Here is a 23374-nt window from a genome sequence, read left to right as displayed (position 1 = left end):
AGCACATACAGTAGGCTGAGACATGGAAGCAAGTGAGCATACTGGACACAAAGACCTCATGTACACACAATGACAATGAGTCCAGACTGCTTCCACAGCATGAGATCATTACAACAAGTCCCAACTGACCAGGAGTGAAGAAAAATGTTGCTCGCTAAAGTGCTTTCTTTCTTTCACTCCCTCGTCTCAATCACCCATCTGTTCATAATAGCTTCTTATTCATCAATCTATCATCTTGCTCTTCTGTCAGTAGCGATTGTGTGTGTCTGTCTAATGTCCCTCTGCATCACGGTGGATGTGTATCACGTCCCGGTGGCATTGCACCACACAACACTCACTTGGCTGCAGACCCTCGGGACAGTAAAGCCACACAGACTCCTACTTGGCAAGTGCAGGGCTCAGGCTTCGTCCAAATTGTTAAATAATCAACGTGTTCCCATGGTAACCGGTGCTTGCACGGTATTGGCCGGCAAGTCCGCTTAGCCACCTCCCCACTGCTTCACCTCTCAGAGCTCTCACTGCAGTGTATGCAGCTCTGTGCTCACACATGCCTGGCCATGGGCTGGATGTGCCTGACTTCCTTCAGTGCTGCCCGTACACATCACACACACACACACACACACACACACACACACACACACACACACACACACACACACACACACACACACACACACACACACACACACACACACACCTTCTAAAATCCATGCGTCATGAGTTAAATGTAAAAGAGCTGTGTTCAAAAATGACGTTATGGCTGCAATGGAGTCAGGAGGAGAGATTTGACACACAAATGCATCAGCTGACAGTCGTTTTCATCCGGCCATTCTGTATATCATAGCTCACAGGTTGGAAGCAGGGGGGGGGGGGGGGAAGCTAGCGTTGCTCTGACCAAAGGAAGCAGATTTTATGCTAAGCTACGTTAGCTGGCTGCTGGGGGTAGCTTCATATTTACCGTACAAACATATGAGTGGTATCAATGATCTCATCTAACTCAGGCAACTAAGGCAATGCAACATATAGGCTTTCATATGGTTGCACAGTCTGTCTTGGTCAGCTGGTCTTCAAAACCAAATAAACGCTGACCATCAAAGACAATTTTAAATGCATGATGTGTACTCTGATGACTACAATGTCACACCTTAGGAAAGTTAAACCCTGGCTTTGTTCTTCACCTGTCAGCATTACTTTTGTTTTTTAAACCCTCCTCTTCATCTCAGGTAGAATGGAGGGAAAAAACAAGAGGGTTCAGCATGTGCACAGCGACGGCATGCTGACAGAGCAATAACCCCCCCCTTCCTCCTTAGCAAACATTTCCACATCAGTTCCTCTGGCCAGGCACACCGACATGGCAGCTCAGTCTCCAGTGGTGACATCGCAGTGAAATATGACAGTCAGCCCCGCTCAGATGATGCACGCAGTCAGTCAAATGATACAGCCCATGCTAAAGGAAGCTCTTCCCGGGCCTTGAGTCAGAGCTAATAGCACATACATGTAGGAGAACAAGGCGTGCTTATGTTATCCAAAAACGTAATGTTCCTTTGTTTTGTGGTGCCTCTAGCGGTACTGCATTTATGTTTTCCTGCAGAATGTGGGATTAGAGACGCAGTCAGTGGTGCTGCTCTGATCCCCTGGCTCTCATTGGCCTCTCGTAGGCCACGCTGCAGTCCAATCAATACCTACTCAATTACCATGCACCCAACATCTCATTCACGCTGTGGCCCCCGTGCTGGAGGGAAGAGAGAAGGAGAGAGGCAAGGTGAGAGAAGAAGTGACGGATGGATGGAGCTGAGAAGGATGAACACATGACAGCGAGAGATGTCTTACTCACGTATGCCCGTCGAAACACAATGTTGCATTCTTTGTTGGGGACAAAGGCGGAATAACGAGACGTAATAAAGAAGATCCCATAGCGGTAAAGGTCAACTGCTTCTCTCCTGCTACGACGCCAGCTGAATTCAGGCATTCATTTCAATAAGGCAGCCACAAGGAAATTAATTAGTTCACCCATAAAATGGCCCAATTAAAGCTCAAACATTTCTGATTTGATGGCTATGATTGAGCATTGTGACTGTGTTGCCCCCATCTCCCAAACCCTCCCAACACACACCGCAGACGCACATTCGTGAAACCATAATTAATAGCCCGTCACAGCTGTCAGCAGCGCTCCCTCCTCATCTTTATGTAATATTACAAAAGCATGCTCTGGCTTACCTCTCTGTCATGCTGAGCAGCTCCAAATGAGAGCTGGCTAGTTTGACCTTCACAAGTGCAGCCACAGAGGGAAAAGTACTTAGTGTAATGAATATTCATAACAGTGTTGCTGGAGAAGGCCTTCTACAAGTCTGACAATTGATCAGGTTTGAACATGGCTGTGTGTGTGTGTGTGTGTGTGTGTGTGTGTGTGTGTGTGTGTGTGTGCGTGTAGGCTTTAACTTTGATATGCATACAGTATGTGGGCAAGTGTACTCGTGACTAAATACACATTTTTGCAGATGAATCTATTAATTGATTTCCCAAAAGAATTAATTCACTACCAAGTGCGGGATTATTCTTTGCTATGAAGTACTGAGCGTGTATGTAAAGAGACATTGTAAGTGATGTCTCAGTGTTGTTTCTCTGATTGAGTCATCACTGCCTTTTCGAATGTTGCTGTACACGAGTGGGCAACTGAACTGCAATGATTCCCTCGTCATCAATCATTATTGTTTTGTTTTTTACTGTACTGCTAATTTAAATCAGTGGTTGGTCTCACATCACCCAGCAAACACTAGGAGGCTCAAACACAAAGTAACAGCCATGATGAAAGTTACCCATTGTGGTGTGGCGAGGCTCCATAATGAAGGAAGCCTGTCATGTGTGAGTGTCATCAGTATGCTTCACATAATCCCGCCCCCACTGCTTCCTCTACATCAGAGGTCACTGCAGCATGTTACCTCACAGCTCTTGACTAGTTGCTACCCCTTGTTGCTAAGCTGAGAGAGCTGCTAAGCTTGTTCCTCTCTGGTGTTTTGGATCCTGCGTTGAGTACCGGTGACAGCACACAACCACATACAACTGTGAGTGCTGCCATTTTGATGCTTTCACCACTGTCACGTTGCCTCAACAAGTAAGTACAGTATTATTCAGCTGCTGTGGTGTCATTATGGAGAAACTGAATCTTTTAGATTGATTAGAATTAATCTTAATTTGTTTTTGTGTGTTTCAGTGTGCATGCTGTGGTCTGTGTGATGACGTGCAAATGCTGATGGTGCTGCTGAGGTAGCAGTCTTAATTTGACATGACCAGGTGAGACATTTCACTGTACAAACTAGCCACTAACTTGTTTCTAACATCCAGCGATCTATCTACACATTGCATCTGTGCATTTTACACGGAACTATTCTGTTACGCTGGTTTTCATCTGTGTAATCGCAAAGCAAACCTCACAGCGTTAAAGGAATAGTTTGACTTTATGGGAAATCACCTTCTTCACTTTGTTTTAGAGAGTTAGACGAGAGGAATGACATCACGTCCAGCGGGCAGTTAGCTTAGCTTAGCATAAAGACTGGAAACAAGGGGAAACAGCCTGACCAAAGTAACTTGTCCAAAGTAGAGCTGCTAAGATTAATTAATTAATTGATGGGTTGTCACCTATTAAATAATCTTATAATAATAATCTTGGGCTTTGGGACACACTGGTCGACATTGTATTGACCAAACAACTAAAAATTATTAACAAAGTAATATGCGGATGTTGTTAATGGACAGAGGCATACTAACATACTGCTAGCTGTGGCTTTATATTTACCGGACAGTGATGTTTCGATCTTCTCATCTAGCTCTCTGCCCGAAAGCGAATTTCCCGAAAATGACAAACTATTCCTTTAAAAAGATGTAAAGCTGCCTCCATCCATCTTAACCCTCTCCTTGCTTCCTTCTTGCAACTTATTGACTAGAGGAGCTCTCAGAAAAGTATCTCACTGCAGCTAAAAGGGATCCACATAAAAATTAACAATCTGAAACGATTTACTACCAGAAGACCCGCCTGATGGTACACGATACTCTGTACTTTTACAATGAGAGCTCTCTGCTCTGATTCACTTTTGTCACCTTCATTTCTCTCATTTCTTTCCTGAGCACCCCAGAACACAATCTTCTGAGCTTCAATTAGTCTCTTCCAATTTAAGACTTTTTCGTTTCTTTTAATTGGAAACATTGGACTGTGATTCGGCTTCATGAACCCAACGATGTAACAAACACTCTCCCCTAGGGCCACGGTGGTCCTTAAACCCATCTGATGCATTTCAGTGCAAAAACAAAACGGGAGATTTCCTTTTACGGCTCAAGCCTTCGCTCGTCGATTCTTCTTTTTCTTTAACTGGGACTGTAATATTTTGGACTACAATAAATGGCTGATACTGGTTCACAAATCAAAATCATGAGACAGCGATAAAACTACAGACAGCAAATACAGAGCACTAAGAGCTCCACTGTAAAAATACTATAGTGAAAATAACAACGAGGCTAACTTTGACACAAAGCCCAATGAAAGCCATTGGTCCTCAACTCCCAGGGGGCTCAGTCTGTCTCGGCATACAGCAGCGGAGACCATCCTGTCATGCTTGAGTCTTCGCACTGTTCTATAAGCTCCACTCGTGAACGCCCACACATTCACATATCTCCATTCAATACCCTTGGCTGAGTTTTGGCTCACAATAAGTGTAGGTGTTAAAAGTGATGAAGAATTACAGTAAGTAGGACAACGGGCGAGGCAACAGAAACAAGAGCCGTGCCTCTAGTTTCCCTGTGATAGTTATGAATACATGAGCACATTTATCCATATGCTGATGTATTTAGCGCCAAACAGCAGAGGGAAGAAAAAAACAGGGCATTGTTTTAAACGTTTGTATCACTTTGGCGATTGCCAAAACAATCTGCCTCCTGTCGAGAGTCCAGATTTGCCCTTCTTCTCTGCCCACCTCGGGTCGTGTTCAGGCACGACACATACGTCCCCTACAGAACGGGGCTCGGCCGAGATTAAAGCAGCCGCCTTGTGGACCGGAGAGATGACACAAACACTGATCTGAAAACACTCAAACCGTGCAGGCTGGAACCCTTTTAGCAGAGGTTCATGTGATGAGAAACTTGATACCAGCAGGCTGTCAAAACACAACAAACCTGCTCTGTTGGACAGAATACGGAGAAAATATACGGACCACACAAATACAACGTGAAAGCAGATAAACAATAATTGCCAGTTTAAGAACGTATCAATATAAAATGCTCCGATAGAGTTGTAGTGCTGAAACATTTAGTTTATTAATCGATAGTTTATAAGTCGATTGACAGAAAAATAAGGAGCAAGATCTTTGATAATCGCCGTTTAAGTAATAGCTTAAAGGATTTGCTGCTTTATTTCTTTCCCCACTATTTATCAATTACTCACAAACATAAATAACATATTAATACATAATGGCAATAAGTAGGGCTGCAAGAGTTATGTTCATTATGATTTAAACCTATGGTTATTTTCTTGATTAATACAATAATTGTTCAACAATATCCAAAAATGTGAACGACAGGTTTGTTTGAGCAGTCTAAAAACACAATCATATTCTGTTTACTATCAAGAATTACTAAGAAAATGAACAATTAATCACCTTCGAGGAGTTGAAATTGAATATGTATCATATTTGTATTATCATATTGACCCTATTGCAAAATGTTATATATCATTGTTGCTTAAAAACAACTAAACGATGATGACATTTTTTGCTGATTAATTCTCTGTCGAATGTTTAGTTTACTAATTATTTCAGCTCTAAAAAATTAGAATTACTTGCAGCATTTATTTAGCATGTGTGAGTGTGAGCAGTTCTGTAGCAAAACAGAACCTAAATCCTTTTAATGATTTTTCAATGTGATATGTTGAACTGTCCTAAATCAGGGGTGTCAAACATGCAGCACAATTTGATCTCAAGTGGGCCGGACCAGTCAAATAATAGCATAATAACCTGTAAATAATGACAACTCCAAATGTTCCCCTTCGTTTTAGTGCAAAAAAGTACATTCTGAAAATGTTGCAACAATATTGTGCCTCAGTTTATCATTTACACATGTGTGTTACAACTTACTGATCAGTGTATCTACAAAGGCACAAAACATTTAGTCACAGGTATCTGGAACAGTGTTTTACTTTATGATCAAAACAACTAATCTTTACACTTTGCAAAGTCGTCCCACGGGCCCGATTGGACCCTCTGGCGGGCCGGTTTTGGCCCCCGGGCCGCATGTTTGACACCCCTGCTCTAAATGAGTCTTCAAACTTAATAAATTAGAATTTAATGAACAAACCTGTCTGTTAGCAAAGCAGCTCCTTGACAATGAAATCAACAAGTGTATAAATATAAGTATTTTTTAAAACAACAACTGGATTTAAGTTTCAAGGATTTGTATATTTTATCACATATTTAAACGCAGTAGATGGTTCGGAAAGGCGTATATATATATAACTTGATAAAAAAATACTGCAATATGTTCTTTGCATCTACTGAAAGGCATACCTCGCTTTTTAATATTCAAAGAAATCTACATTTAGATTTTCATTTGAACCTGCTCACAGCGAACATCATTGCGGTAAGAACGGCCGGCTTAGTTTCTTCAAACCCAAAAGATGTTTGTTCAAACAAAACCACGACTGTTCTTGAATTCTAGGTGCATGGGCTGATGTTGCATCATTCCTCTCATTCAGACCTCCACCTCCCCTCTCTCACTCCTGCCTGCTGAGATATTCTAGTGAGCATATGCAGGGCTTGGATTTGGCTGATTACATAATTGGAAATTTTAATGGTGAATATTAATCCACAATGGCCCATATTGGGTTTTATAAGCAGGCTGATCAGGATCTGCAGGCTCTCAGTAAGCAGCGGCAGTCTACGGACAATGAAGCTCTGGGCTGGAAGAGCTCTTTATATTACACAAGTGGCGTGGCTGACACAGCAGCGCACCACTACAATGTTCAATAACGCTGCTCACCACGTACCTACGGCACATTTTTAGTTGGTGTCGTCATCTTAAGATACATTTCTCTACATATAAATAGATTGTTCCTTTACTTGTACTCGTGTGTCAGTGCGGCAATCAAAAAAAAGCTTTTCGGAAATCAGGAAGGCTTCGGCCGCCTGCGTATCAAAATTGCAGTCTGTGGGTAATTAGCTAGCTGAGCAGCAAAGCCACTGTGCAGCGCTGACTGAGCCTGCACCATGGCAACACACATGCTCATATCTGCCCCCTCCTCTTCCTCTTCCTTACTGGCTTCTACCCTACTCATCCCCTTCTTTATGCCTCACCTCTTATTTCCTCACCTCTTTCTCCCCCCCCCCCCCCCCCCCCTGCATCCCCTCCTCTCGTGCATCCCACAGCCCAAACTGACAGATGGAAATACACTAGCTCGACGTTACTGCTCTTCTGAACACAGGAATGAGCATTTCTATGACATATGGAGATTGATATCAATCTATATTTAGGAAACATATTTATTTTTTATCAACATAACAACAAAATGTGTGTATTTAATGGATCTGCAAGCTGATCACTGCCAATGCAAAAGGAATAGAATGAACAATCTGCAAAATGTTCAGTGTCAACACACACTGCTGGTAACTCAAGCATGATTAAAGAAATTGTTTGAGGAAACACTTCCTTGTCAAGAGTAAGATGAGAAGAAGATCTCATGTTTGTACGCTAAATATTAAGCTGGATGCAGGACAAGATTAACTTAGTTTAAAGACTGGATGCAGCTAGCCTAGCTCTGTGAAAAAGTTTCTAAAAAGAAATCAGCCTACCAGCACGGATTAAACAAGCTTAGTACATATGAGTGTTAATTAGTGAGCTTTAACTGAAACGCAGATTTATCTTTCACCTCTGGGCAGGGTCAGGCTAGCTGTTTCCTGCTGCTTCCAGTCTTTAAGCTAACCTAAGCTAATGACATGAGTACGATATCAAACCTCTCATCGGCTCTTCATCATGAAAGCAAATATATATATTTCCCAAAATGTCAGACTATTCCTTTAAAATCTTTTAGGGTTATGTTTAGGTAAGCACTTGGTTAAGGTTAGGAAAATATATTTACCCAAAATGACAATGTTTTCTCAATCTTAACCAGCTGTTTTAGTTAAAACATTACAACGAGGGAAAGGTCATGTGCTTTGTTCTCTCAATGTTCATCCAACATCCAATATAAGGAGGTCACATTTCCTGGATTGGAAATAATATTACCACAGAAAGTAAAAGAAAAATGATATTTCTTTCAAAAGGATTCAACAGGACATAAAAATGGACAATACAACTAAATTCATTTTTGTCATATGGATGCTCAGGTCATTCAACAGTGCAATAACATTAATGCTTCATTTGTGTGATCATGAAGAAACATAATGTACACCTGGAGGAGCACAGTAGGGGGGGGGGGGGGAGGCATCTTGCAGCATTAATTAATTCTGCTTTGTTCTTTCCTCACGCGTCTCAGCTTGTGCGACTTCATCTTAAAGGCAACTGTATCTGTCATTGTTGAATGGCAGCAGTTGACCTTTAACACCGCTGTTTATGATTACAGAACATAATCCCATATTATGTTTTTAAAAGGTCATGTTAGCTTACAGCATCTGTGTCAATATTTTAGTTGTTTTTCAATCAACATTTGGTTAATTCTTCTTACAAGCGAACGTTTAACAGTAGTGGTAGAGAGGGGAGAGCAGTTTTCCTATAGAAATAAGTATAATCTGAACTACATACTGCAGAATCAGTAAAGGAAAAACAGAGTCAGGTGTTGTGTATGGTAACGGGAACAAATGCAAACTTCATTTTTCAATATCAAATTTTGTCAAAAGGCCTCATGAGCATCTACAGACGCCACCCTCTCTACCTGATTCCTGAGGTGACAATACAGGTTTGAATTTATGAAAGAACGCATCACAGACTTCACTTTAGCTGCAAATACTTATTATCAGCGCAAAGCTGGACAACATTTGCACATGACACAATATTGTATTCTTATGAAAGACCAATATGATATCATGTGTCAAACTGTACTTATTGTGTGTGATCTGTAATGAAATGTGAATTTTGCTAAAACCTTTTCTATAAAATCCACCTGGCCTTGCTTTGACATTATAAGTAACTAACTTGTGCTATAAGGCGGGTCCAAGACTGTGATTTAATATTTATCTATATATTTGACGGGGTAAGGACTTTATACATTCAAAGATTCTCAGAATGCAATTTAAAATCTTACTTAGATTTCTAATTATACCAGTGTTTCCCTACCATTGGAGCGCAGCGCACCTGAAATTCAAGGTGTTTTGTTTTTTCTCTCTAATTAAAACAAAATATATATTTATTTATTTTTCACAACTCACATTTCACATTGACAGGTGCTCTTTTATTAAATAACTAAACACTTATGCTATTGATCTAATTTATGGGCACGTTTCAGTTTGTACTGTCTACTTTGCGCATTCACATCATTCGCTCTGTTTTGCGAAGGGCGGGGCTTCGCAGCTGACACACACACACACACACACACGTGCGCACACACCTACAGAGCGGAAGAAAGGAGAGGGGAGAACTAAATAGAAACCGCGTCCACGCACGCGCACGGTGAGCGCCCCTGCAAAGCAGTAAACCTAGGGGAAACACTGAATACATTTACCAGAAAAAACATCCACCATAACACATGCATGTGAAGTGAATGAGCTGAGGATTACTTTACAGTATCAGCCTTCATTTAGTGATGAAACAAACTCAATTATGCGAAACATCTTTTGACTGCGAGCCGAACCGATAACAAAAGCCAACACATAAAGCTGATACACTAAAACATAAAGATAATCAGCCATGAATGAAGCTAATATCACTGTGTAGAAGTACGAACGTGGCTGCTAGCTGAGAGGTTGGACCGCTGCCTGCTAAACACGTAATGTACTGTACGCTAAAACCTTCAGCACAACATGATCCGGCAGACTACATTCACTTTGACCCTCAATCCTGCAGACGCGGGTATGTATCGATCACACTGCTGTCACTGTGAGTACATGTGAGAATCCGGTTTGATCACCACCTGCTTGGTCAGAGAGACTAACATGGCAATGAGGTGGAAATAGTTTGTGTTTATATGATTGTCAGGTGGCTCAGCCTCACTCAGCGGTGCAGCAAAGCCATAAAAACATCCACCCAGAAAGCTATAGGTGACATCGCACGCATCACGCTCATCGTTCATGCTACATGAAACCATTTAAAATTGTAATCTACACAAGTGAAGGCGATGATATGAGTCAAACTTTGGATTTGGTTTGTATTGGGAAAGGTTGTGTTTGAAATATTAACAAAAAATGCTCAGACACACACAGAGGGGAAACAAAAAGTAATAAATCCCCAAAAAACAATTTCAAGGCCGATAAGTACTAACAACAGTGTAATAAGATGTATGATATTAAGCTGGGATTGCTTGTATTGTTTATATCTGTGGCAGGGTGGGGGCATGCTCTCTCTTCATCGCTCTTTCTGAGCTTGAGATGTTTGGTTCTGTTTTTCCAAACTCAGCGGGTAGATGATGTCGATGCTCACTAATAGAAAATAATGACTGATAATGAACACAGGGACATGTTAAAGGATCATCTGTGGTGCTGTGGATGTACAACAGACGTATGTCTGGGAAATGTTTGCTGTCCTCTCCTCTCATCTTGTCAGCTCAGTGGGGGGGGGAAACAGGACGTCTATGTGAGCCAAACATATGCTGTCACAATATACTGTACATCTATACTGTGCACGTAACGAGAAGCTGCACGTGTGAAACACCCCTTATAGGTCCCACTGGCAGAAAGGTTGTTTTCTTTACATAAAAGAAAACGGTACAATTTTTTAAAAGATTATAGAAACTGATATCAGCTCAAGAAGAACTGATTATATCTTCCAAATGTTTGTATTGTTATATGTGCTAACCAAGGACTGTAACCGCAGCGCAGAGGCAAGAAACACACACTAGCAGTCTGTTAACAGCAGTCTAAGTTCTAACTGTAACAAAAGAGAGGTTTACTATAATTACATCAAGCTGATCTACAGCTAAATCTGTTTTTGTTTTCTTGAACATATCTTCTGAACAACTCACCATGAATGCCATCAATCCCAAATTCATCAGGATGAATGAAAACTAGAAGAATAATGTATGATATCAAATGAAAGCATGACAAATGTGTGAGTCATTAAAGGATTTATATAATCTGGTTCTTTTTTTTTGGCCATCATTCCTATCAAGGTTAAGATAACATATCACTTACGAACATAATTGCTGAGATACGGGCCGACATGCAAGACTGCGTGTGCATCTTTGTTTCACATAATGTTCAAAAACGTGATTGGATAATCTGGGTAAAAGACTGTGGGACTCTTCGTGCTCGTTTTGCACAGTAAATACACAAGACAAATCCCAACCCTCATCAAAACTAGATCTACAGTCGATTGCAAATAACATAGGTCGGAGTAGAAGAGTGATACATAGTGAATATCAATGTGATATGAGTTGCTAAACTTGGTTAAGAATTAGACCATCATATATAAATGCAAATGATATACCAGAGATCCTACTGCTGTATTATGACATGCAATTCTTACCAAGTCAGCTTTAAACAACGAGGGACAAGGAGTAGATGTGGTGTTCCTGTACATATTAAACTACACTAATCACACTGAAGCGCAGGTCTGTAGTTGTTTGCTGCTGCAGCGTCCTCTCTGAATACTGTTCTACACCCTTTGATTCGTACTATGTATGAAAAAAGAATGAGCGGAGGAGGAGAAGGGCAGTGGAAGACAGGAGGGGGATGATAGAAAAGAAGAACACTGAAAAAAAAAACACACACACACACACACAAAAATGAGAGGCCAGACCAAATGGCTGAAGGGCTGCTTGGATAATGCATTAGACAGAGATGGCACTCAGAGCAGCCACACATGGTAAGAAATGCACTGCTTCGCCAAATGTCCTCCACACACACACACACACACACACACACACACACACACACACACACACACACACACACACACATACACACACACACGTTCCCAGAAAATGGAAGAAAGAACAACAATCATTCAGTTTTCCGCGTGCGATGATTTAAAAATTTGAATATTGGTTCACTAATTTGGAGCTCAAACTAATTCCCTGCACATCCTGATGCAGGATTTGTATTCTACCTGTGTCCTAACTGTCAGTGCTATAATGGATGAAAAATGAGACCGTTTACTGTGAAGACTGAAAATCTGTAGGGCTTATCAATCATCGAAAAGACCAATCAATTCCTTTATGTCACGTATGCGTGCAGGCTAAGAGGGCACGGAGTAAAACAGTGTGTAAACACAATGTTAACACTTTAGAATAGCCACCAGCTAGTTTCCTGATAAATGAATCAAATACTATATGATTGTTATTCAAATTAATTGTTTACATTTAAAGAAATGTTGATTTAGCGTCAGACATATACTGTGAAGCTGCTAGAAATGACCTTTGACTTTGACATTTGTGAGTGACTGACCTTAAAGCTCACAAACAGGCCTGAACATCGAACCTCAATACTTTTTTGTTACCGACAGAATCAAAATGGTCCGGTAGCAAAACTTTTGAAAGATTTGTAGTCACAGTAACTTAATTATTTGAGATATTGGTTCCTGATTTAGATAATAATTTGACTATTTTTACACTGTATCTGATGTAACCTTCTGGGTGCTTGGTTTATTCAACATTTAACATTTGAGAAGTTGGGCTTCTCTGATAAAAGAAAAAAGGATTTTGTAGAAATATTCTTAGGTATTAGTTGAAACTCAGGTATCATGTTGCCATAAAACGATGGCTCTGTTGTATCCAAGTGTCCCAATAAGCCAGGACCAGGAAACTGATGCAGCTATATGGTATGCAACCATCATTCATGTCCTTATTTACACCTGTGCATTTCCTACTGTTCACAAGTTACTATAAATGAAACTCAACACTTCCTGCTGATGTTTCAAATTAAAAGCCTCCCTAAAATGAGATATTATGCCCTTTGAGCCAAAGGAACGCTATTAATGTGAAACATCTGAGCAGGAAGTGTTGGGTTTCATTTACAGTATCTTCAAAGCAATTTTAAAAATGCAAAATGGACGCGACTGGAAGTAATTAGTGAATTAAAACAGTATTGCTGTTAGAGACGAGGGGTGAGTGCAGCGTGATTATTTTGCTGTATGGATGGAATTAGTGCTGTGGAAATGTATGTAATGCTAAATTTATCAAGACGGCTAGAAAACGTGCAGGAAGTCTCTTCAAAATTAAATGATTTCAAATTAAAAAGGAGCAGATCAGAAAACAGGAAGGCTTCTGATGAAATAAATCCTAATGTAGCTGCAGATCTACAAATACAAACTAATCATTCGACACAGTTCACTCCTCAGGTACCTTATCTACTATAAAAACCCTGATTTTAAATGATTTGGAACATAAATAATGAAGTTATTTGTATATATAATTCAACAGTAAGCTCCTGTTTCTATGGTACTGTAACTACTCAGGAGTTTGTGTACCTTATTGTAAAGTGTTACCAAAATAACAGCCTGATATGATGGTTGAATAAAAGCAATGAAGCGCTGTTGAAAGCGCCCACACACCCCCACAAAAATGAAGAGGAGTCAGAAGGCTGAGGGACGAGCTCTTCTCTGGTATTGATTGGATATACACATATTCCACGGCAGCATGTGGGTGATGGAGCTGGTTTGCTGAGAATGCTAGCACATTCTTGCTCAAACAAGTCTAGCATAGCAGGAGAGGAAAAAAAAGCTTTCATATCTGCGCATACAATCTATCACACACTGCCGTCTGATTCTTTTAATTAACAGCAACGGTGGTATAGCGTTTAAACGCTGCCATCTCATTCCATCAAAGGTTCCCCGTGTCCCTCGCTTCTCTCTCAAACAGAGAATCTGATGCTTCCATCGCTGAATCAGGAGTCCACTCTGCCCTGCGCAGCACAGTCACATTTCTAGGCCAGTCGCTACTGTGATCAGCAAAAAAAAACCTAAATAAAACAAAGCAGGCAAGCAAACAAACAAACAGCATTTCCCTCCCTTCTCTTCTCTTTTCTTCTCTCCTCTCCTCCCCTGGCTGGCAGCGAGAGCCAGAGAGGAGAACAGGCGAGCTGATATGGGGCTGGGCCCTGGCAGGGGCCTGTGACAATGACCATATGGATCACAGGGGACATGGTAGGCCTTAGCTTCCAGCAGGACACACACCTCCACACACATGAATTGCCGCTTCAGACGACTGCACCTGTAAACTGTACAAAAGCCTATAAATGCATCACATCGCTGTAGCCAAACCGCAGTAATGAGTAAACCACTTGATGAGCAATAAATCTGCGTTGGCAGAGGACACAACACAGTTTGCGAGTCCTGCGTTTCACATAGGACCTCAATGTTGAAACAATGGGAGAAAATTCGGTCTGTGAAGGAGACGCAAAGGTGAGGACCAACAGAGTTACTGAGTGGAGGCTTTTAAGAGAAATGTAGGAGGTGGGATTCAACACAGCTGAGGTCCTGGGTCAGAGCTACAGCAGCTACCCAGCACAGATCAACCGCTTCAGCTCCCATAATGTTGGCTCGCTTGGCTTCCTTGCACGGTCATGTCAATGTCTGCCTGGCCTTTTCTCAGGCGCTCCGTCCCTACCCCCTCTTACAGCGTATAAAAAGCAAACTTTTGTCAAAGTGCACATAAATATTGCAGTGCACCTTGTCTCCCTTGTTTCGTAGTGCATTTCCCATGATTCACCATCCTCTCTTAACCCCAAAATTTTAATGGGTAAAGAACACTTTGTTTTTGGGTAAAGGTCTGTGTCGGGCATGTGTGTGTGTGTGTGTGTGTGTGTGTGTGTGTGTGTGTGTGTGTGTGTGTGTGTGTGTGTGTTTGGGAGAGAGACAGGCAAGCGTAGAAGGGAATATATGATGTAGGTTTGCTTACAAACAAAAATGAAATGATGTGCTGTAAATTTGTAGGAGATTAGTAAAATGGAAAGTTGGCGTCTCGATCGTAATTCAATTCTCGTAGCAACAATGTGTTTCAGGATAATTGAAAAATTATACAAATGTAGTGTTTTATGCAGTACAAATGTGCAAATACCACACCTATGAGTGCAAAGAGACACACTGATTTTCTTGGATGAACCAAACCAATCTACGTTGTAACACATTTCTTTTTCTTGGGTGACGTACTACATGGAAGAAACCCTGAGAAGAACCGGTCGCTGCTGCTCCACGTAGTCCTTGTAACCAAATGTGGCAAAAAGTAAAAGCTTTGTGTGGATCTGGAATGCCAAATCTGCAATTCTTTGTTAAATGTAACAGCCATTGTGAAACTATTTTCAGTCAAACAGAATTGGCTGATATCATTGGGGGCCTTGCGATCCATGTTTAGATGGCTCTCAGATCACATGTTTTCTTGGTGCTGAGATTCAAACATTTACACCTCGCTGGTGGTTGTTAAAACAGACATTATGTAAGTTTTTGGCAGATAAGAAATTTGGAGCACTTGTCTGTTAACATGGTTACAAAACATTTCACATTGTGTGGTTGAATACAGGGTTTGAGCTGCAGTATAGGCAGATTTCAAAGAGTAATTACACGGTTTCAGCCTGTTTTTGCGTTGGTGTTGTTGGGGTGAGAGTGTGGGAGTGAGGATGGGACATCATGGGGGAGCAGGGTCTTCAGATGCAAAGTAAACTGATGTCAGGGTAAAGCACTAACATGGACATTGATGATCAGTTACTGTTCTGCGTTGAGCAGAGGAAGAAATTGAGATAAGGATATGAATAATAGCAAAGTACCCTTTTTTGCTGATTTGCTATTTAGCCGGGCCGGACTGTGCTGTCCACCGGCTGCTAACAGCTAACGTTAACTAGCTCTCCTCTGCATTCATCACTGATAATGCTACATTAAGAACAACAAATCCAAGAAATGAGTCTCGAGACCTGACGGTACCTGTAGGACTGCAAAAACTTTCCTAATTTTGTAAAAGTATTACTTTTCACTTGATGCTAAGATGCTAAGAACACCGACTAAAATACCATATCATACATAAATAATCAAACCAATACATAAATGACTAAATCAACATTCAAATACGAAAAGAACAAAACATAATTTTGGAGCATGCACGTATGCAAATAAACTTGAACCATGAAGCAAAGAAAAGCACCACGTGGACAGAGGTTTGAAGATGCCTGCCAACTCTCCCATACCTGGAGTGTTGTCCAACAGAAACAACAATGATTACTGCAGCAACAGAAATCATCGTCTTGACTTCTCTAGCAAGACATATTACCAAATGGCAGACTGCGTCACACCACCCCCCGTGACGTAAGTGAGAGCTACAGTCAAAGTCGCGAAGGTTAACAAACAATTATGGTGAGAATAATAATAAGAAAAAGCTCCCGACAAAGCACTGCTTTTAAGAGGTCCTTATTTCTCGAGGTCAGGGTTTCCTGGCCTTATGAAGAGTCCTCCTTTCATGAGTGCTAAGAGTCAGGGAAGATGAAGTAACACTCGAGAAAAATCTTATTGGATCATATTTTGGGTCGGGCCATTCCCACGGCTCTAAGCCCCCTCTAGCTAAGCATCATCCATAACATCCTAACGTCTTATAGGTTCTTTATCATTCCTACCTTACTCATCATCATAAGGGTTAAACCCAAGTAGGGAATATGCTGTCTTTCTGACTTATCTATCAAAAGAAAAATAAATACTGATGTGTAATGCTACACACAATGTATGCAAATGTCCTTCTCTTACTTGAGGCTTAAAAGACAGCTGTGCAGTAATTATGTGTCACATTGTAATGAATGTATTGACAGAAACTACAGCTGCAGGTTTAATGAAAATGTCCATGTTATCATTCTTATATGCAGAGTGCACTTTCATTCAGATCACATATTTCTTGCCTCCCCCCCCCCCACCCACCCACCCCTAAGACAAGCTCATAGATAAATCTCTCTTGATCTGATGAGAATATTCCAGGTTTTAGATGGAGCCTTTCAACATCACAGTAGGGGATCCAGCTCAAGACATTTGGACAGGGAGCACATGTAAATCTCATCCGTTATTACACTGTTGCTGTTACAGGAACGGCAAATCAAATCCGGCCAGAACGAAATCTCATCAGACAGATGTACAAACCAACGACACCTATAAATCAACGTGACTGTACGACACACACAAGCATACACACAAACACGTGCGCAAACATCTCGGATCAAGACCCCGAAGGCTTTTGAGTTGCAAGCACCTATGGGAGTGTTCGACAGGTAACGCCCACCGTGCCTGTGCATTCATTCAAAACACTACAGCCACCACAGAGGCCTGTTATGAACAATGAGTCTGGCAAAGCATTTTGGACCAAATATTTATGCTAATAATTAAAGTAAAATCCAATTAATATTTCAAGCTAATCATAGCCACAGAGCTGGAGAACACACAAAGACATATTGGAGCCCGCGGGGGGAAGAGGGAGCTTTCTGACTGAAGCTCCCAATAGACTGAGGTCTCTACTTTTCTCAGATTTAAATTCAAAAGCTCTTGTTTTAAAGAATGCTCTCATAATCCCAACTGGAATCATCCATAATTAACCTAGCAAGCTCTTGACAAAAGAAACACAATCGTTTACTAAATAGATGACAGAAGGAGAAACATTTTTTATATGGCATCGTTATGTCTTGGGGTCGCGTAATGATTTCCTCACACGTACATGAAATGTTCATGGCTACAGAAGCCATTTGAAAATGTCAATGGTCCAGCTATAAAAAGCCGGCTCAGATCATTCTGAATGACTGTGCAAGGTTATTGCTTTACATCGTGCGTGCATCCAAAAACACGAGTTGTTATGAAAGCTATAAGATAATAGACGTGCGTGGTTGGGGCGTGTGTGATTACTGGCCTGCTTTCCGGCTGTGTATAGGTAGCGGGGGAGGGGTAGCATTCACATTTCCCATCCAAGGATGAGCATTGGTGACCGAGGAGAGCTGAGTTGGGGGTGGGGGGTGATGGGGGGAGTTTTGCATCTCCATCCTTGCCGTGTGCTATGGCCCGTTCACAGGAAGAGGGAGCACACACTGGCCGTTCAAACATGCCTGTTTTAAGAGATGGAGGGACAGATGCTTGTCCAGTGTCAGGGCCTCTCTCTCTCTCTCTCTCTCTCTCTCTCTCTCTCTCTCTCTCTCTCTCTCTCTCTCTCTCTCCCTCTCTCTCTCTCTCAGCACTACCAACTGCCTCCTCTTACATAACCCCCTCCCCCTCTCCAGGCCCACTGCCTGCCTTTATTGGCTTATTTCTCTCTTTTTCAACCTTAGCATTTTCACCCCACTGACTGCTGCTTTCCCCCCACCATCATCCATCACTGATTCCTTCTCTGTAATTCCAGCTCTTTCTATTACAATGTAGATACTCCTGGACTGGATCCATGAATGCCAGGTTGGAGTTTTTGTGTGCTGCACATTCGCATGATACAGCAAGGGAGCAAGGATCCTTCGAAAGGATTGGACCAGATAGGATTCTACGGAGCGGTTTATCCATTAACGGGGCTGTATTAACAACATAAGATCATTAGCTGAATCAAGATCATTTGTTTCATTGTACGTTGAATATTTAACACATACGCTGGAGACGAGCAGTAGGAAAATTAAGTGGTAATACTGATGGAGAGTAAGCAATAAATGCTTACATAATCACATCTGCTGTGAGCTTTCAAATGTGTGAAACATGAAATAAGTCTGATTGGTCTAGAAGGAAAAGGCTCGCAAAAGATTTAACACCAACCGAGAGAACGTGCCAATCTCTTCTTGCCTCCTCAAACCTCTCCTTGGTTGTAGTAATCTGCTAATATCAGCCAGGTTGCGGCTCATATGTGGGCTCAGCTCAGGGGGATCTCTTCCACTCTGCCACTGAAATTTCAGCCTCCATTTTGCCCCTGTGCTTCTTCTCACCTATCTTTCTCCTATTGCCTCACATTCTCCTGCTCAAAACGCGATCAGACATTAACGAAGGGACTACAAACAATGCAGCGGCTTCACTTGCCGCAAATACGAGACTACATAGACACATACTCATGCACAGCAAGAACCATTCCTTGAATCTCATGCTCACCAAGCTACCCTTCCCCCACCCCAGCTCACTCTCATGCTCGCATACATGCACCTTCCTTAATTAAAGACTGCGCTTCTGAAGCCGTTCTGACCTTTTATCAACTGTGATTTATAAATACATGTAAATAAATGGAGATAATAGAAACAAAATGGAGCGCAAGTAAAGAGGCAGTTTCATTTACACTGTGCGGCATGTATGAGACACAGATTACTGCTGATTCTCTTTTTTTCCTCACATCACATTTGTTATATTGTGATTCTTTTTGAGCAGAATGGCTTGATCTAAAAAAAAATAACAGAGTCCAAATAAGAAACAGAACTGGTATCAGAGATGGATTTCATCATCTCTTCCTCTACTCTGAGCAAATGAGACGCAAATCCTACAATTAGTTGATCTCTGAATAATCTTTTTCTTACATCTAATGACAAAGTCAGTCTGTAATGTCGGAGTTACCGGCTTGAGAGATAATTCACAATAATTCCAAACTGCATCTCAGTGCTGCTTCAATGAATGAAAATGCACCATTTCTTGGCCTATGGTAACTGCATCAGCGTAAGCCTTTGACGACATACACTAGGTGTGTTAAATGTATAAGCATTAGTCATCTGCCTCCAATCGAAACATGAAGATCATCTCCATGTGTGTGCAGTGGAACTGGATCAGTCCTGTTCTGTTCTCTTTACTCTGCTTCCAATAGAGGAACCACAGTCAACAAATGGGAAACGGAGGGCTAGAGATGAATACTAAATAAGAATTCTGTGCCATAAAGCGACAGCTGATACATGATGGTCTCTGTTCTACTACAGCAGCAGCTCATCTGACCCCAGTCCTCCCCGCCAGGCCCCACAAGCCTGAGCTATCTAACGGAGTGAGCAAGATTACCTGGTCATACCACTCCCGGTTGGTACAGGTGCACTCGGGCCACCATCCTCCTTGTCCACTGGAGTTGTTGCCGTTTACTTTGGGGCCACCCTTGGATTGGCCCTTTGGGTTGGGGCCTCCAGGGCCCCCACCAGACATAATCTTGCCCTTACTTCTCCCCAAAGTGCCCCCTCCTCCTCCCATGCTTCCACCTCCCCCTGAGGCTGGAGGGGGTAAGGTCTGGCCTCCACCGTACCCAGGCGGGTATCCATAGGGCTCGGCCTGCCAGTCTCCTCCATACGACGGGGCGTCCATCCTACGCAGGGCAGCCATACGGGTCACCTCATAACATTCTGGGCACTTGCAGCAGTGGTGGTGTTTGTGCATGCTGGCTGCGCTGGCTGGGCTGACGCTGAGCTGAGCGGCGTGGCACTCTGTCTCTGCTGCCTCCTCAGATCTCACACAGCACGCTGTGATCGGCTCACAGAGCGCTAATGCCGACGGAAATAACACTAATCACAGGAATTTCTACAGATTTTCCCTTTTCGTCAAATCCTGTCACTCTTCGCTTTATTCCTCTCGGATGTAGAAAAAAAAAAAGATCAAGAGGGACGGGAAGCAGCAACAGGAAAACAAAAATACAAAATGGGCACGTAGTCTTTGTCCTCTTGACGTAGAAGATCAAAGGAAATATTCAAAATATTGTATACGACCACACAATCAGAGACCAGCCCCGATGGTAGAAATTTCCTCTTGCTTCTCTTGGTTCACAGTGATACGCATATAAATTCATAGATATATATATATATATTCTTTTGTTTATATATCATATATATTTACACACACAATTACATATAAAAATATTAATATAAACAGACAAGCACAAATACAGTTATGTACAGGGATAAATGTATATATATATAAATATCTATATGCGTGTGTACAAATATATATATAGATATATAAACAATATGTATAAATAAATGATATCCGCAGATGAAAATCTTCCTCTGTTAATTCTTGGTATCTTCCCGTTCTGTCAAAATCTCACGGTTTTCCTTCTGCGTTGAAAAACGTTGTCTTTCTCTCTCTGTTTCTTTTCTCAGCCTGCAGAGAGGAGCTGAGCACTGGATCGCCTCTCAGCCAGCTTGCCCTAGATGTGGATTATTCAGAGGGATGCGAGCAAGCAAGAGGGAGATGGAGAGCGAGAGACAGAGAGAGAGAGAGAGAGAGAGAGAGAGAGAGAGAGAGAGAGAGAGAGAGAGAGAGAGAGAGAGAGGCAGAGAGGGAGGGAGGGAGGACGAGAGAGATACGTAGCAGCATCCCTCCAGCACCTCAGCCCTGACAGCCACAGCCAATCAACTGGCAGCGCTGCCATCAGCAGCAGCAGCACCAACAGGACTGAGCACTTCACTAGCTGCTCTTAAAGGGGCCGCAACAGCTAAACCTCACTGCTGCCTGCCTTGGGTGAAAAGGTACTGCTTCACAAATCAAGGCACAATGGAAACATTATATTTGTCTATTTCCTCAATAAGAAATGTCAGGAAGTCGTACTCTGCAGTCTCTCAATGCCCAACCCCCGACCCCGATCCACTAATTGTGAGTCTAATCCATCTTTTTCATCAGACCAATGCAGCCAAAATCCAACTTGCAGTAAGCACCCCTGTCGCTCCGACAGGTCACTGGTCACCTCCGCGGTCATCTCTAGTTCAGCTGCAGACTTAACAGCTTTCTTGTGCAAGTGATTGGCAACCTCCGGCTCTGTGTCACAGCACACATCTGTAAATAATCTCACGATGGAAGCATGTGCAGCAGATGAAAATCCTTTTTTTTCTCCTGGGTAATACTAGACCTGGCTCTCAACAGTGATGCCTTTGAATCACGCTGCATTACTTTACATCACTCTCTACCCCTCTTCCTTTTTTAGTATTACTACTGGCAAAGCAGCACTGCTGTTGAGTTCATTTTACAGTTAAGTCCTGCCCATGTGATTGGGTCAAAATAAGCACAGCGAGAGAGAAAACTGCACTCCTGAAGCCTCGTTTAACAACCATAGGGGAAATATTTTATGTTCACAATGATGACATCAACACATGTGTACGAAACCAACAAGATTACACGCTTGGGCTTTCGAGTGGGTGGAGGAAGAGATTGAGAGTGAGAATGTGTGAGGGGAAGGAGAGACTGTATGGCTTTCATGTATCTGTGGCAGTTATATTTTCAGTAATGCGATTGGACTGCCTGTGAACCATTTTGCATGCTTATGAATTTGTGGGTTGATCACAGCTAGATATAAAACATCATGACACTGAGGGAGAAGGTTTATTTTTTAGAGACCTAAGAGTGAATGTTACAGTGTCGCCATTAAAGCCCTGCATATATGCATTATTAATGAAATGTGACGGGGAACAGAGCTGGGTGTGTCTGCATGGGGGAGAGAGTATATTTGTACATAGCATGTTACACTGCTCATACATGCATGCCTTTTCAGTGTTTTGATTAACATATAAGACTTAGTGCCTGTAAATTATATGTATATTAATGTTTATCTGTGCAACCTTCCTGCTAAATTGAGCAGGATTTTCTGGCGAGGGCACACTGCATTGTGTTGCAGCCCTACCAGGAGGCACACACAGCAGGCTCACTGACACTAAATTACATGCAACACTAACTCCCTTCATTATAATGATATTATTTTTAATGTAACCTACAGAGATTTGCCAAGCAGAGAACAAAAAGAGGAGAATTGCCATCTTTAAAACAGACACTAAACCACTGAATGCCTCAAGTAGCATTGTCGGATGCAGCCACAAACCCTGCTGGAGCCAATCAGAGCGGTGAGGCGGGGCTTCCAGGCAGTGGCTTGAAAGGACGATGTAAGCATATCGATCACAGCACACATGACCGAGCACATGTTGCAACCATCCTTCCCTAGCCTCGCTCTGTCTCTCTTAAAAACTGTCCACATAGTATTTACCAAACAGGTTTGCAGTAAAAAATAAAAATAAAAAAACATACTGTACACCGCACATGGAGGAATGGCAAGCAGGATACACATAACAGAGGCAGGAGAGATGGACAGAGAAAGATCCCCTCCGCTGAATGAACACATATATGTCATCTGTATGGGTGGGAGTGCACACACGCACACGCACGCACACGCACACACACACACACACACACACACACACACACACACACACACACTCTCTCTGTGATGTGAACTGTGTATGTAGACATATTTAGTACCTCTAGGAGAAAGAAACATATGCCTTTAAATATTACATAATGTAAAATATATATATATATATATATATAT

The 23374-nt window shown here is 42.0% G+C and overlaps 1 protein-coding gene across 7 annotated transcripts in view; it reads right to left on the bottom strand.

The window, feature by feature from the left end:
* The window catches only part of dlg3 (discs, large homolog 3 (Drosophila)), a 77102-nt gene that overhangs the window by 34976 nt on the left and 18752 nt on the right, over positions 1-23374 (bottom strand). For 2 of the 7 annotated variants that reach the window (XM_029440910.1, XM_029440913.1), the window contains exon 1: positions 20077-21192. The exons of the other annotated variants lie outside the window; for them this stretch is intronic. In XM_029440910.1, the coding sequence (XP_029296770.1) occupies positions 20077-20442 (366 nt within the window). In that variant the 5' untranslated portion in view covers positions 20443-21192. Of the gene's footprint in view, positions 1-20076; positions 21193-23374 lie in introns of those variants that run through there. 7 annotated transcript variants of the gene reach the window in all.

The sequence above is a fragment of the Cottoperca gobio genome, chromosome 10 (assembly GCF_900634415.1).
Source record: "Cottoperca gobio chromosome 10, fCotGob3.1, whole genome shotgun sequence".
NCBI classification, from domain to species: Eukaryota; Metazoa; Chordata; class Actinopteri; order Perciformes; family Bovichtidae; genus Cottoperca; species Cottoperca gobio.
The sequence above is the reverse complement of the archived record's forward strand: the minus strand, read 5'-3'. Positions and strand labels throughout refer to the sequence as shown.